Consider the following 17,375-nt stretch of genomic DNA (forward strand, 5'->3'; position numbering starts at 1 on the left):
TGGCAGAATAATGTGAACCTTTGAAGCCTTGAACAAGTTGTGGCTGGAGAGATGCCTTGGTGAGGAAGAACACTTACTGCTCTTGCAGAGGACCCAGTTCAATTTCTAGCACCCCCATATGTCATCTCAGAATTGTCTGTAACTCCAGTCCCAGGAGATTTGACTCCCTCTTTTGTCCTTTAGGCAAATACATACACAGATGCAGTCAAAGCAGTCATGCATGTAAAAGTACAAGCAAATATATAGTTTTTAAATCTGGCAGGTTGTCAGTGATGAGTCAAGATCAGGAAACTTGCTTCTTGATACCTAAACCAGTGTTTTGATCATGTCATTAAGCTCAATTTTGTATAAGCTCTGTTTGATTTCTGCAGCCAGAAAGGAGAAAATTGAAATTCTTTTGCCACTGTTCCCTTCAACCTAACCTGGGAATAAATGTGCCACAGGCATTAAGATATGGAAATGAAGTACCACAGGATTGTTGTTTCACCAGTAGTAGTTACATTTGTAAAGATGATGAGAATAATGTGGTCAACATGAACACTACAAAGTAATAACTACAAACTGCCAGGACAGACCAGGAAATGACAAAACCATTACTGATTCCATCAAGTACCACAGATATCCTTCCACACTTTGAAACACAGGTCTAAGAAAAAAATTGGGGGGGCTACTTCCACAGGAAGCAGCGCAACAAAACAGAGTGCCATTTAAGTAAACGGATGGGACCTGGGATATTGTCCTAAGAGCAAGAGAGCGCACCTCGCAAATATGAGACCTTAGGTCGGATCCTCACTACCCATATAGAAGAGGGATGTGTTTATACAGGCTTTTCAGTCCCAGCACAGGAATGGAGGCAGATACATGACAATTGTTGGAATTTAAGGCCAGTCAGCCTAGATGTAAAGGGCACCCGAGGTTGTCCTCTGACCTCTGCATGGGATGCATGGGCATTCATACATATACATATGAATATATATGAGGGAGAGAGAGAGAGAGAGAGAGAGAGAGAGAGAGAGAGAGAGAGAGAGAGAGAGAGAGAGTAAGTACAGTTATAAAGTTACTTGAATAATAACTAATAATGATGTTAAGGTACATCTGAGTTAATCAGGGCATGAAGTCACATATCAATAAGCCCTGAAATCAAGAGGTGGAGACAGGACGATAAGTAGTTTGAGGCCAGCCTTAGCTATATAATGTGGGGGCAAGTTTTATTACAGGAGACCCTCTCTCAAAAACCATGCATCAAAAAGACTCAGCTATGTCAAAGCTTCAAATGTCCAACCAAACACCTTAGGTTTCCTTTATCCCTACAAGGCTAACCTTAGTTCAGGATGTGAAATCAACAGGTGCCTTCCCCACATCCTCATTCCAGCATGTTTCACCAACACGCACACAGAGAGCTAAAAAGGGGGAAGAGGTTTCCTCAAGGCTAGGCAAGGCAAACATTCTAAACATGACCAAGAATTGGGCAGAGGAATATCAGGGTTGCTCCAGTCAAAGCGTGTTCCACCCTCCAAGGGATAATAAACAATTACTCTGTCTAAGCCCTGAGCATATGAAGCCTCCCTTATAGAATAATGAATACATTATACATAGCTCTAACCCATGGAAGGAAAATATTATTACCAGTCATAAATTGTAAATTAAAAACGTAATGCAATATTTATGCACAAATTATAAGAGTTTTCTTCTCCCTAACAATACATATTGGTATGTACTTTTGTCTCTGAGTGAATAGTGTCACCTCATAGATAAAATGGTTGATTTAGTCTTGAAGCCAGGCCTGTCTTCTGCACAGGTTTTCTTCACTGTCTCCCACATGGTGCATTAAAAGGCCATTTTCCTCCAAATGCCATGACCAATTTCTAACCAGAACTACGTCCCACATTGTATGATTCAGAGTCACAAGATTACTTGGAATTCACACTGCAGTGAGATGTTTCCCAAGTCACAGGTGAGGACTGCTGAAGTACGAGTCAGAAGAGAATCATAAGTGCAAAGTCGTCACTACCATGAAATAGGTTATTCTTTCTTCATAGTTTTCTCTATCTACTCATTATAATGTCATTTCCCCTCAGATTCAGAGCCAAAGGATGTCAAAATCACGACCCAGACTCTAGAATCAGCAAGCCTAAGACAGATGCTGTTACTGGTGCTAGTAGTATTTAAAGCATTCCTGGGACAACATCCCAGACAATTCCCCATGCCACACTGCAAGACATCCCCTTACTTTATTTGAACAAAAGAAATAACTGTCTCAAGTAAGGATTCTACTTTAACAGTTGCTGTTGAAAATTTCTTGCTAGAAATATGGCCTCTACACAGGAAAAGCAAGAATTTTACTGGTTCAACCAATACTTCATGGTGGCAAGAAACATATCTGTATTCCAAACATGCAAAGGGGAGTTTGCAGACAGTAGAAGCAATGATTCCTTTCTATTATATCAAAACTTGAATGAATAAGGATTGAATACCATATGAAAAAGACTAAAAACTCACAAATGAACAGGACATAAGCATTTGTATTTGGGAAAAATTAGAATATTTAGATGTTACTGAATGTGTATTTTGAGCAGATATTTGTTACATATCCAACATTTTCAGGTACTTTGCTAGATGAAAAATAAAATGAAACAACCACCATATTTGGTCCATAAAAATTAAAAAAAGATTGGTCTTAAGATGTGGCTAAGGGTTTAAGAGTACTGGCTGTTCTTCCAAAGGTCCTGATGTTGACAGAAGCCAGGCCCCAAGGTCAGGCAGTGATTTAATTACTCTGTAACAATAGCTGAAGTGTCAATATTTGTATCAAACTCCAGTTTCACAAAGATGTTCTAAAGGGGAACCATATGACTTCAACACACAAAGTACTGTGTGCTGTGAGAAAGGGATTTCAAACGTTTTTTAATTCCTAAGTTGCTTTAAGAGGACAATAACCCTTCCTGAGTGTTGCTCCAAAATATGTTGTCTTTATGGTTCTAAACAGAAACCCAAAACCCCAAACAAACAAAAACAACTTACCCTATGTGAAAAAGTCAGGACTGAAATAAAGTGATGAATGTCTTTACTCACAAGACAGACATGAGAGAAACATGAGAGAAAAGAGACAATTGCCACCAGGCATGGCAGACACTTGCTAGGTACATATGAGCTAATGAAGGGTCCAGCCTTTGACTTACTTACTGCCATTATTTTAATGCTCCTATGTATCAGTTCAGGCAATAGGAAAGTGAACTCATATTCTAGAGGCATGCAGCTGCGCTGAAGGACACACAGCCCCAGGACACAGCAGAAGGGGAACTGACTCCTCCTTCTCTTGTACCCCAGCCTGCCACCAGCCTATCATGGCTTGATGAATGCACAGCACATAAGAAGAGAAATGCAGAAAAACAAAAGACAGAAAGAGAAGAATGGAAGGAAATAGTGGAAAATGTGTTGGAGGTCTGCACATTTGCTCATCCATTCACAACTACAGAGGAGACAAGACCTTTGATTTTACCTGCAGATAAGAAAAGTGGACTCAGGAAGGGAGGAGACTTTCCCAAAACCTGGGAGGATGTCAGGGATCAAGATAACTAGCTTTTCCTGGCAGTATTTGGGTCTAACCTTTCCAGAGCCCTGTTTTCTACTCAGGTATCATTTTTCTCAGCCTGGAGGCAACACAGGGTCAATCAATAACCAAAGATACCTATTATCCAGCACAGTGGGTGGAGCCTGTACTGCCATCTGCCTATATAACCACTCCTCGTGTCTGAAGAGAAGCACTTGCAGATTCCTCCTGACCTTTGCACCCAAATCTTCAACCATGAAGGTGGCAGTTGTCTTTCTTCTCGCTGCCTTGGCGCTGCTCACTTTCCCAGGTAGGAGTGTTGGCATGTTCTTCAAAAATTACTAAAAGAATTTTGACCTGTCACTTTATACCTCCTGGAAACTTAGATAGTCTAGCTAACTGCTGCCACAGAATTGAAATGAAGTCCGTGGGGGTGAATAAGAAAAGTGTTTCTACTGAGAATTGCAAAAAGAAGAAGAGGAAAGCAGCTCTGGTAAGATTTGCCCTTCTCTAAAGGCAAGGCTGCTGCTTCCTTGATGTGGTAGAGAAGAAATGGTTTCACTGTAAAATACCCTTCTAAATCTAGAAATCCCTACTATACTCAGTAAATCCAAGGCTAGCTTACCAAATTTAAATGCTTATGAACTTGCATAAAATAGATAAGAATGACTACCATTTTAGTTTAGTTGAGTGGTATTTTGAGTGATCAAAGTTTTATGTTCGGGCTTGGAGAGATGTCTCAGAAGAGCACTGACTCCTCTTCCAGAAGTTGTGAGTTTGATTTTCAGTAACCACATGACGGCTCACAACCATGTATAATGTGATATAATGCTCTCTTCTGGCCTGCAAGTGTACATTCAGGCAGAGCATTATATATGTGATAACTAAATCTTTTTTTAAAAGAAAAGTTTTAAATTTTATCCCTAGAACATTTACAGAGGAAACATCATGTTTGAGTAGACAGAAGAATTCCCAAAGTTACTGAGAACATGTTGGGAGATAATTCTGCTCATGACTGAAATCGGCTTCATTTTCTAACTGATTCGGACGAGATTAGGCTGAGATCCAAATGTGTGCTACACTAAGATGTGGAAGAGCAGTGTTTACTGTTTTAGATAAATATTTATCAAGGTAAACAGGCCTTTGTCCCACCTCATATCTAGTAATAATTACAACCACACACCTGTAATGAGCCCCGCTCTTCAACTATCACACTCATTTGCCTTCTGGACCCACAGGGGCCCCAGAGCTGCATTTCCTCTGATGAGTCCCAGAGATCTGTCTCATTCCCTCAGAGCTCACTGACTGAAAACTCAGTTTGAAACATTTCCCTGTGGGGGCGATCAGATTAGAGTCCTTCTCCTGGTAAACGTAGCCACATTCACACTTACCATCTGCCCTTTAAAAAGTAATTTTTGGGATTATAATATAATTACATCATCTCACCCTTTCCTTTCTTCCTGACAAACCCTCCCATGGACCTCCTTGCTCTCTTTCAAATTCAGTTTTCTTTCATTGTTGTTACATCTTTAAGTGTTGTACATGTGCAACATCATATGTTTTATGACACACATACATGGACTTGTTTTCTAAAGTAGGAAGGGGGTCTTTGTAGAACTGTGTAAATACACAAAAGACAAGTTGGCCCTGTGGCCAGCCAGTATAATGCACCTGTGGGAAAAAGCTCTGTGAGAACTGGTGGTGAGTTGGCAGAAAAGCCTCAGTTTTAACAAAGGAAACTTAATTACATCAGAAGACCCGATGCCTATTTCCCATACTGCCACCCATATGTTAAGGTATTGATATTTATAATTCACTGACTGAAATGAAAATTCTACCCAGTGCAGAGACAACATTGATGGGCATTTCAAGAGTATCTGAATAGTTAGTGCCTAAACCTTTCAAACTCTGAGTTTGGTATTTCCTGAAATACCAAATTGATGTACTCAGTAACAGTCGAAGTTTTCCTTAATCAATTCAAGATCTCAGCAGGCAGAGAGTAAAAAACACCCCGATGGTGTCAATGAAAGTCATGAAAATTAGAGCGGTGGAACGTACATGATGGAGCAGAGGGGTCATATGACACTGTTTTCTTTGGTAACTGAGGATAGATCTGGCTTCTTTATTGGGGATCCTGGTTGACATTTGATTTATGTTTTCTAGGTAGCACTACAGCTGACGTAGTGGAGAAAGAGGTAAAGAGAATTTGATGTCATATACATACATACATACATACATACATACATACATACATACATACATACATATTGGGGTTTTTCTAGGCCGATATTCTCTGTGTAGCTCTGGCTGTCCTGCAAATCACTCTGTACACCTGGCTGGAGTCAAACTCTTAGAGATCAGCCAGCCTTGCTTCCTGATTGCTGAGATTAAAGGTGTGCATCTCCACTGCCTGCCTTATTTTATAATTTTTAATCCTCCAGTTTCATATAAATGCTAAATTGTTTGATTCAGTAAAAGTACAGCCAGAATATGAACATGCACGGTGGTGTATATTTATAATCCAAAGCACTCAGAACCTGGGCTACCTGGCTCGAGGTCAGCTTGGGCTATTCAGTGAGACCTTGACAGAAAAAGAAAAAAAAAGTACACTCTACCAAGTTACCTTCTTAGTTTAGCCTTAGGTCAGGATTAGAGGCTCAAATGATAAGGAACCTCCACTACAAAGCACAGGATAAGTAGCACCTCCCCATCCTGCATGGTGCTGTGTTCAAAGACAAGCCCACTAATCACCCATCATCTGTCTACTGCATGCTGTGAAGGACATTTTTATTTGTATGCTAGGGCTGGCTGTAGGTCAAGAAGTTCAAGTGATGCTCTCATGTGCATTCCAAGAAGTCCTTGCTCCTGACTTGACCATGTTGGTTTTTATTGCTTCTAATTCCTAAGTAGACTAGAGGAGGAAGTGCCCTTCATCTCGTTACATATAACCCAGGAGGAAACTGTTGGTGAATCTGAAGTTATAGGGAATAAATTATTACATCCTTGATAAGTATTAGAGGAAAAAAATCTGGCACCATTAGAAGCAAACCTAGTTAGAGGGATGAAAAAAGTTTTCCGACGTATCGGTCCATGAAGAATAAATAAATGTTAGCAAAACAGAGAACGTGGAATGATGTCCTGTAATGAAGAGCTGATGAGGGACTTGAATTCAGAGACCAAGAATCACTAGATATGTGACTTTGGCTGAATTCATCACTTTCTGGCTCTTCTCTTGAGAAAGAGTGTAAATGACAACTTTACAAGGTATTTATAGTAAAGAGCAATGAATGGATAATTAGCAGTTTTGATTTTTTCCAATTCAACAATGAATAAAAAATAGCACAGAGACCTATAAGACACATTTAATGATAGTCAGCTTTTACTAAAAACACAGTCCAAGAATCCAAGCACTGATGCCATCTAATGCCCATGTAGAAGGACAAAGTGCCCGTGTGCAAGGAGGGCTATCCTGTTAGCAGCTGGTGTTGCCTTCCTCCTTTCATCAAACCTCAGCACAACATCATGACCTAAGTGGGGAAGTAATTATTTCCCCAATTTTCTGATGAAGTTACTGATCAAGGGAAAAACTAGTAGACCTTTGATGTCACATGCTAAGAAAGGGACATAACTTGATTTTAACTCAGATTTTCTGATGCCATGGTAAAGTACTTTCTTTATATCTGTTGCTGTTTTCTTATACAACACCCAGTGTCATTATCCTAATTGGGAAAAAATTTAAGTGGTCTTAATATTTTATTATAAGTTCAAACATTGAGAACTGGTAGAAAATGACTATTTAATTCTCTGTTTAGGCTAATTGTAATGATGCAGCTGTGATATGTCCCAGGCTTTATAAACCTTTATGTGGCACTAATGGAAAAATGTACCCCAATGAATGTGAACTGTGCCGTGAAAACAGGTAAGGATAAAGTTTATTTTTTAAATACTTAAGTTACTTATCATTAGAGTTTTATATATGTTACTTTCTTAAAGACTAGGTCAATAAATAAATATTTTCATAACTTTGGTATGATTTAAAATTGCTTGGATAAGAAAAGTGCCAACTTTTCTTCTTTCTTTTCTTTTCTTTTTCTGTTTTGGGTTTTTGGGACACAGTTTCTCTGTGTAGCCCTTGATGTCCTGGAATTCACTCTCTAGACTAGGCTGTCCTGAAACTCATCTGTCTCCTGCCCCTGTCACCTGATTAAAGGCCTGTGCCACCAGTAGCCAGATAAGCCTCAATTTTCTTAGCTATACAGTTGACTGTCTAGATTTTTTTTAAAGGCTGTACATACAAAATATCATTAACCTAAGAAAAATAATTCCTGACAATAGCAGACATTGATTTTTCTAGTGCTCTTTTAAATTAGCAAATGTAAATTATATAGTTTTCAGTGAATAGAAATATATTTTGTAGCATTTGTATTCACTGGTATGAGAGCTAACTTCAGTGAAGTTTTCTGAAGAATTTGATGTTGGGGAACAGGAATCAGACTGAGGACACAGAGACAAACTGATGTCATGATTTTTTCTCTCACACTATGACCAAGCAGATGTACCAGTCATTATGCTAGGCCCTCCATGGTTTTCCATATGCTTGTGAGAAAAAACCAAAAAGCTAAATGAAAGCAAGCAGACAAACTCTCATGAGTGCGTGTAAGCGCTTCTTGTAAGTTGTGACAATCGCCAAAAACAAAGCAAAGGTGGTGCTATCCTCTAACGGGGAGGTCGAAGAAAGGCTTCATGGAAAGAATGCCATTTAAAGAGGCTCTGAACTTCAGTCAAACAACATAGATCCCACAAGTGACAGAAAACCCTTAGATCTTCTAGAATTGACTTGATGTTAAAGGCTTTGGCTCAGCTGGGCATGGTGGTGCATGCCTTTCATCCCTGCACTTGGGAGGCAGAGGCAGGTGGACCGCTGTGAGTCTGAGGCCAGCCTGGTCTACAAAATGAGGCCAGGACAGCCAAGGCTACACAGAGAAACTGTGTCTTGAAACCCTCACCCCCCACCCCCCAAAAATAAGGCTTCGTCTCAGGCTCAAGTGACTATAAATTGTCATGATTCATCTGTGTGAATCTCTTTGGTGCAAACTCTCTTCAGGGATCACTCTAAATGAGTTCAGAAAAGTCTCAGAGTTTATCCAGGATTGTAGACATTTTAGACCCCAAACAGTAGGCATTCAGCTTCATGGCGAGTGTGTGTCCAGGGTGTAAATGGTGTCAGGCCTGATAGTGCATGCCTGCTACCCCTACACTGCAGACTTAGGCAGAAGAAACCTGAGTTTCAAATCAATGTTTTTCACCTGTCCACCTGGGCTACAGATTGAGTCCCTGGCTCAGGAGGTCAGAGGAACAGATGAATCTTATGGAATGAATACATTTGAAACCACTTGTTAATTTTCTCATGACCTATATTATTGACATTGAGGGCAAGCATCAGTATTTACACCTATGTGGAGGACCAGAGACCACAAAACCCTCAGGCTTGTGAACTCTCTAAGCATAAGGTCTAAAGTACAAAGGCTTCTACTAGGAGAGAAGCTTTCAGAAAAATATGAGCAAAATGCTGAACTTGCACTCCTTTGAACTTTAAACCTACTGGTTGCAATTTGCTCTTTGTATTTTGTCTAATGCATGTAAATGTAAGAGATACATTCAGCTGTCTGAACATGCAGCACTTCACCCTGTGTTCTAGAGATAAATTTGTCTGTCTCAAATGTAAAGGATGTTCTAAGATTTCTATAGTGCCTTTGTTTCTATTGGTAATTAAATGCCCTACAGAGAGCCTACCCCTTGACACTGCCTGAAGGGCCAGGACCAAGAACTAGATAACCCAGAGACATAGGATAGAACCAAACATGACTGGGAAAAACAGCCAACGAGATGATCCCTAATGATATTCTGTTATGTTCATAGATTGGTACTTAGTCAAGTTGTCATCAAAGAGACTTCATCCAACAACTGAAGAAAGCAGATGCAGATATTCACAGCAGAGCATTAGGTGTAGTTCAGGGAATCCTGCAGAAGAAGGGGAAGGATTGTAGGAGCCATAGGGGTCAAGGATACCACAGGAAAATCCATAGAGTCAACTAACCTGGATTCATAGTAACTCACAGAGACTGAACCACCATTCAGAGAGCACGCATAGGACTGGCCTAGGCCTTCTGCATATAAGTTACAGGAGTATAGTTTGGTCTTCTTGTGGGACTCCAAACAGTAAGAGCAAGTGCTGTCTTTGACTCATTAACTGTCTTTTGGGACCCTTTCTCTCATACTGGCCTGCTTCATTCAGCCTTAATACAAGGGGAGGTACCTAGTCTTACTGCAGTGTGATATACCATGTTGATATCACTGGGAGGCCTGCCCTTTCATGAATAGAAATTGAGGATTTGGAATGGATGAAAAGGGGCACAGAGGTGGGGGGGAAGGACTTGAAGGAGAGGAGGGAGAGGAAACTGCAGTTAGTCCCAATGTAGAAAATAATAGTAATAATTTTTAAAGTAACACAAACAGCAGAAAGGGACTCAACATGTTCTATTTCTATATTGGTGCTCACACATCACACACACACACATAGCAATAATAATATAAAAAAGAAACTATCAATTTGAAAGTGAAAGGTGGAATGGGGAGTTTAGGTACAAGCAACGGGGAGTGAAGAAAGGAAAAGGAGAAGTGATTTAATTATATTTTACTTTAAAAGTTGCATAAAAATGACCTGTGTGGTACCTATTGCTAGAGCCAGCATCTGACTCTACTTGTTGGGGTTTGAGATATTCAGCAACCCCAGACAGGGCTTTCTTCTGATGGGTGCAATAACTATCAGGAGCATGGTAGCTTTGTTAAATAAGGACATTATATGTTTTCTATGCTTTCTTGGAGAAACTGTTAATAATTCATTTCTCTAGAAAAGCAACTACTGGCAGAACTTTCTGTGGTGCTAGAAATGTTTTCTGTCCATATGTCACTGGATTTCAAAAGCATATAGTACGCTGAGAAACTGAAGGGGTTTTTTTTCTTGCTCTTGTTGTTTGTCTTTGATCTTTGTTGTTGTTGTTCTGTTTTGTTTTTCTTTGTTTCATTTTATTCTGTTTTGGTTTGGTGTTTGGTTTTTCAAGATAGGGTTTCTCTATGTAGCTTTGGCTGTCCTAGACTCACTTTGTAGACCAGGCTGGCCTCCAACTCACAGAAATCAGCCTGCCTCTGCCTCCCGAGTGCTGGGATTAAAGGTGTGCGCCACCGTGCCCGACTGAGAAACTTAAGTGGTTTTTTTTAATGATATTTCTTTTTATTGAAAAATAAAATCATTCATATTACATATCAATTGCTATCCCATCCCATGCATCCTCCCATTCCTCCCTCCCTCCCGCTTTCACCTCATTCCCCTTCCCTATGACTGTGACTGATGGGGACCTCCTCCCCCTGAATATGATGCTAGAGTATCAAGTAGAGACTCTTGGTAGCCTGCTATCCTTTCTCTGAGTGCCATCGGGCCTTCCTATCAAGGGGACATGGCAAACATGGGGCACCAGAGTTCATGTGAAAGTCAGTCCCCACTCTCCACTTAACTATGGAGAATGTCTTTTCCCTTGGCTAGATCTGGGTAGAGGTTTGATGCTGACTGCATGTATTGTCTTTGGCTGGTGCCATAGTTTGAACAGAACCCCTGGGCCCAGATCTGTCCATCATAGTGTTCTTGTTGTAGGTTTCTAAACCCTCTGGATCCTTCTATTTCCCCATCTCCTATATTTCTCTCACCTAGAGTCCTAATAGGCTGTCCTCACCTCTATCTCATTTTTCCTGGTAAGTGAAGACTTTCATGAAACATGCCCCTTGGGCTAGTGTCCAATTATAAGTGAGTATATACCATTTGAGTCTCTCTGCTTCTGGGTTAGCTCACTCATTATGATCATTTCTAGTTCAATCCATTTGTCCAAAATTTCCAAAATTCCTAGTTTTTAATAGCTGAGTAGTATTCCATAGTGTATATGTATCACAGGTTCTTTATCCATTCTTCTACTGAGGGACACTTAGGCTGTTTCCATGTTCTGGATATAATGAATAAGGCTGCTATGAACATGGTTGAGCAAATTTTCTTGTTGTGTACTGGAGCATCTTCTGGATATATTCCAAGGAAGAGAATAGCTGGGTCTTGAGGAAGCCCTATTCCCAGTTTTCTGAGATAGCACCAGACAGATTTCCAAAGTGGCTGCACTAGTCTGCATTCCCACCAGCAATGAAGGCACGTTTCTCTTTCTCCACATCCTCGCCAGCATGTGGTGTTGCTTGAATTTTTGATCTTAGCCATTCTGATGGGTATAAGATGGAATCTCAGAGTTGTTTTGATTTGCAGAGAAAGTGAAGTTTTAATGTTGTTAAACTTTCTATTTTAAATAAGTAAATGTGGTTAATGAGCAGAGTGAACCAAAGCGTGCATAACAGGCTCATGTAGTGACTGTGAAATCAGCACTATCATAAGGTTTTGTTTTGTTTTGTTTTGTTTTGTTTTGTTTTTCAAGACAGGCTTTCTCTATGTAATCCTCGCTATCCTGGACTTGTTTTGTAGACCAGCCTGGCCTTGAAGTCACAGCAATCTGCCTAACTCTGCCTCCCAAGTGCTGGGATTAAAGGCATACACCACCATGCACAGTGACACTATCATAAGTTAAAGTTAATGTTAAAAATAAAGAAAGAATGGGTCCAAAAATGCACATGTGAAAATAGACATATCATATCTTCTCAAATAATAGAAAAAAATAGAAAATTTGTTGCATGCCACCATGTTCAGGGAAATAATTACTAGAGAAAAAACTGTAGAAACAGTCTTATAACTTAAAAACAATCACAGAATTGAAGGACATTTATATTTTTGTGGAAGTAACTGGCTTTGTCAAGGAAACGTAGGAAGGCAGAGGAAATTTTACGTAAAGAAGACCTTAGTATATGTTATTGTCATGGGAATCTGATGGTCTGACACAGTCAAGCCCTCATCTTCTGAGATGAAATGGTAAAGAGATAGAAAGCCCTGCCAACAGCTCAGATGGCCACCTGGTCAGTGAGTGCACTGCATCAGTAGTAAAAGGAGCAGTGGTGGATCTGAGATTCATTTCAAGGGTTCCCCAATAGGTCTGTAAATGGTACTGAGAGGCACTTTTGAACTCTGCTGTAGCCTTTGTGAATACAATAGAAAGTAACAAATGTTCAATGAATATAAGAATCAAAAATGAGTTCTGGAAAGAGAAAATGGAGAATAAATTATCAGCTTCTCATGTAAAGAAAAGCACAATTATTTCTAAATTTCATTGCTAATCTCCCATAGTCACTTACTTGTATCAATAAACTTCAAGCTGACCATTATTTATTTTTCTTACATCTCTTTTACAGGAAACGCCAGGTTCCTGTCAAAATTAAACATTATGGGCCTTGCTGAAAGTCAAGACTTTGAACTCTGTTCAGACTGCCATGATGTGTGGCTAACCTGTTTGTTGAATAAATGCATCTGAAAATACGTTGTTCTTCTCTAAGCTTTCTTCTCAGAAGCGTGGATGAATATATTGAGGACAGGGAATTTGGGAAAGACCCAGACTAGACTAATAATCACCAGTTAATTCTTCATGCCTGCAGTATCACACATTACAGCTAATGACAATTCAGACTTGAGCATGAACATGTGCAATGAATAGATTTGGGTAAAGATGAAGAAGGCATCCTGAGTCATGTCCAGTAAGAAATCAGTCAAAGAGCATAGGAGCTTTTACCCAAGGTGTGTGAGTAATTTGTGAAGATTACATTGATTATCTGTGAGCCACCTAAATTCCACAGGGCTCCTTGTCCTGTGATTGTCACTTGGCTAACAGCACAGCAAGCAAGTCTCAGGGATGCTCTTTTCTATCCAGCTGACCTTCCTTAAACCACAATGAGTGCTCCTCCCTTCCTTTAACCGCAATCACCTCTTATGCCTTGAATGTCTTCAAAAGGAGTCTATGCAATAGCCCCATCCTGTCAGATCTTCAAAGTCCATATTCAGTAATAGAATATAGACAAATAAAATAGAAGCAAGACAGTGTTCCCAAGGGAGAAAGTATCTATAACTACTTAAAACAAAATAAAAGAGAAAACAAGTGAGACTTTGAGTTTCTAACAAATTTAGTCTAAGATGAGATGGTAGTGGAAAGCTAGCACCAGTTAGGCTGTGTCTAGGTCTGTAGTACAGCAGAGAATGGGCCAGCCATTGGCCAAGAAATAACCAAGGCAAAGCTTTTGTATAGTAGGAAAATGGAGTTGCCTAGTTACCAGTTTCTGGTGCTAGTCCAGTATTCCTGCCTTAAACTGAACTCTAACCACTAGAGGGTGGTGTAGTCTAGCAACTGACTCAGTCCAACCATCCTGACAGCTTACCAAATACCTTGCTAACTCAAGTTATGCATGCAAGATGGCTTCCAGCATCTTATCTGGGCTACAGAGGACACTTGGAGGGCACCAATCACTAAGGAAGTCTGAGAGTAATATTAATTTAATCATAGAATGTTGTATGTGGCCCAGTTTGTTTTTATAAGCAAATATAAGCCCTAATATCAGATATTTCTTTAATGGCTCTGCTCCCTGGGCCCATCAGAAGGCAGGCATGTATATTCTGTCTCTATGTTTGGCACATATATTTCAAAGGAATGTCTAATAAATTGGGACATGTTTAAAAGAGAAACTATCAATACTGATGAGAGTAGAAAACTTAAACCTGGGAATCCAAGATGGCAGCAAGCAGTGTGGACCATGGTTGGAAGCTCCAGTGAACAATTCAAGGAATTGCACAGATTTCTGAGTCAGGAACACCAAGGTCCCCACACCACGGCAGAAGGAGTGCTCCACGGTTCAGAGGGACCAGGACGCGGAGGACCTGCGTACCCCTGCACACGGGAGGAGCGCGGATTTTCTCGGATCCGAGCAGCAGCAGCAGAGGCAGCAGAAGCGGCAGCAGCAGCGGCACCAGCGACACCAGTGGCAGTGGCTGAGATTCGCAGCTCAGAGCCTTCTGGTGGAGGCGATTGGTGTGGTGGCCGTTGGGAGTTGCTGCGGGAGAGGGGACTCTGGACAGGATTTGGGTAGCGCAGTGCCTTAAGACCCAAATTGGACTCGGTGGACAGTTCAGCCCCAGAGTCCCGGGTTCAGCTTAGTGCGTAGATGCTGGCTCAGCGCAGCAAGCAATTCTGCCCCAGGCACTAGCTCAACCCAGTCACAGATCCCCTGCTGTGACATAGACTGGGCAGAGCACTCAGTTCAACCCTAGGCACCATCTCAGCTCAGCGGCAGTTCTCCTGCTGTGACGCAGGCTGGGTAGAGCACTCAGTCTCACAGGAGGTGCCACCTCAGCACAGTGGCAGTTCTCCTGCTGTGACACAGGCTGGGAGGAGTGTTCAGTTTCACCCTAGGCACCAGCTCAGCACAGCTGCAGTTCTCCTGCTGTGAAGCAGGCTGGGCGGAGCTCTCAGTTTCACTGGAGGTGATATCTCAGTGCAACCACAGTTCTGGGGCTGGGACACAGGTTGGGTGGAGCGCTCAGTTCCACTGGAGACGCTAGCTCTCCTCAACTCGCAGTTCTGCCCAAGACACTAGCTCAGCTCAGTGGGCAGTTCTGGGGCACTGACGCAGGCTCAGGTCAGCATGCCCAGAGGCCCTAGCTGGACTTGCTGGGCAGATTGGGCCCAGAGACTCTAGTTGAGCTGTGTGCACAGGCTTGGTGGCTCCAAGACTCTGGCTGGACTATCCACGCAGTATAGGCCCAGAGTCCCAGGCTGAATTCAGCATACAGTATGAGTCCAGAGTCCCTGGCTGAGCTCAGTGCACAATTCCGCCTTGGAGACTTGGGTGGAGCTCGACATGCAGTTTGGGGCCAGAGTCCCTAACTGTGCTTGGGAGTCAGATTGGGTCCAAAGACTCTAGGGGAGCCTTTGGCACAGTCCTGGCTCTAAGACTCTGGTTGGACAAAGTGTGCAGTTTGAATCCAGAATTCCTGGCTGAGCAGGGCAGACGATTCAAACTCTGAGTCAATAGCTGACCATAGCATGCACTTTGGGCCAAAAGCCCCTAGCGGAGCCCCGTGCACAGGCCCAGCCCAAAAATTCTGGCTGGATACTGTGTGCATTTTGGGCCCAGAATCCCTAGCTGAACTCGGCAGATGGTTCACGCCCTGAGAATCTAGCTGAGCTCCGTGCGTGGTTCCTGCCCAGTGTCCCTGGCTGGACTTGACAGGGAACCCAGAAGGATGTGGATACCTTGACCTGACCCAATGCTCATTCAGAGACCCAGAATGATTGCAGGACCCACACTACAGGGGAGCTGAGGATCACTGGCTGTGAAAGTTCAAAATGACAGGGCTAGCCTCCTGCCATCCACACCAGTGAAGTATCAGAGCTTCCAGCCTACGGAAATCATGAGAAAACAAGTGAATCTACCATCAGACTCTGTCCATCCAACTCTGGAAGCTACCCAACAAAAACAAAGATGGCAAGATGTTTAAAGGACAGCGTAAAAGCATACGCAAAAAAAAAAAAAAAAAACCACAAAACAACATGGCATCTCCAGTCTCCAGCTATCCCAAAGAAAACAACCCAGAGAACTCAAATACAACAGAAATACAAGAAAATGACATCAAATCCTTAGTGATGAGGATATTAATGGAGGAAACAAAAAAAATTCGTAATCAAATACAGGAGGACGCAGCCAAACAGGTGAGAGACATAAAAGAAGCACATAGAGTGGAACTGGAAAAATTTCAGGAAAATGCAAACAACCAAATGAAAGAAAGAAATAAAATGGTTCAAGCTCTGAAGACCTATAAAGAGGCAATGGAAGAAACTCAGGAATATATAAACAATCAGATGAAAGAAATAAAAAAATCAGTTCAAGATCTGAAGACGAAAATGGATTCAATGATAAACACACAGACAGAAGAAAAACAAGAATGTGAGACCTGAGAGAAGAAGGCGAGCAAAACAGAGGTGAGCTTTTGTAACAGAATCCAAGAGATGGAAGAACTAATCTCAAGTCTAGAAGATACAATCACAGATCTTGAAGCAATCATTAAAGAAAATGCTAAATCTGGAAAACTCCTGACACAAAACATCCAAGAAATTAAGGACACCATGAAAAGAAGAAATCTGAGGATAATAGGCATTGAAGAAAGAGAAGATATCAGTCTCCAAGGCCCAGAAACTATTCTCAACATAATCATAGAAGAAAATTTCCCCAATCTAAAGAAAGAGATGCCTATAAACATACAAGAGGCCTGCAGAACACCAATAGAATTGACCAGAAAAGAAAAACTGCCTGTCAAATAATAATCAAAACACAAAACATACAGAACAAAGAAAAATATTAAAAGCTGCAAGGGAAAAGGGCCAAATAACATTTAATGGCAAACCTATCAGAATTACACCCAACTTCTCAACAGAGACCATAAAAGCCAGAAGAGCCTGGATAGAGATCCTGCAAACCCTAAGAGACCACAGAAGCCAGGCCAGACTACTTTACCCAGCAAAACTATCAATAACCATAGATGGAGAAAACAAAATATTCTATGACAAAAACAAATTCAAACAGTACCTATCCAGAAATCCAGCTTTACAGAAGGTACTTAAGGAAAACTCCATCCCAAAGGGTCAAGCTACAACCACAACTACTCAGGAAATAGATAACTATACCATGGCAAAAACACAACTACACAAATGCTCGACTGGAAACAACATCAAAATTAAGACTCTTAATAGTCACTGGTCATTAATATCTCTCAACATGAATGGTCTCAATTCTCCAATAAAAAGACACA

General features: G+C 41.3%; 1 protein-coding gene across 1 annotated transcript in view; it reads left to right on the forward strand.

The window, feature by feature from the left end:
* Positions 1–3,749: 3,749 nt before the first annotated feature.
* The window catches only part of LOC311595847 (serine protease inhibitor Kazal-type 1-like), a 51,052-nt gene continuing 37,426 nt past the window's right edge, over positions 3,750–17,375 (forward strand). Inside the window, exons 1-4 of the mRNA XM_084778813.1 lie at positions 3,750–3,860; positions 5,714–5,745; positions 7,363–7,469; positions 12,938–13,061. Coding sequence (XP_084634939.1) covers positions 3,806–3,860; positions 5,714–5,745; positions 7,363–7,469; positions 12,938–12,983 — 240 coding nt within the window. The 5' untranslated portion in view covers positions 3,750–3,805 and the 3' untranslated portion in view covers positions 12,984–13,061. Of the gene's footprint in view, positions 3,861–5,713; positions 5,746–7,362; positions 7,470–12,937 lie in introns of the transcript that reaches the window.

The sequence above is a fragment of the Acomys minous genome (genome assembly GCF_964271855.1).
Source record: "Acomys minous genome assembly, chromosome: 4".
NCBI lineage: Eukaryota > Metazoa > Chordata > Mammalia > Rodentia > Muridae > Acomys > Acomys minous.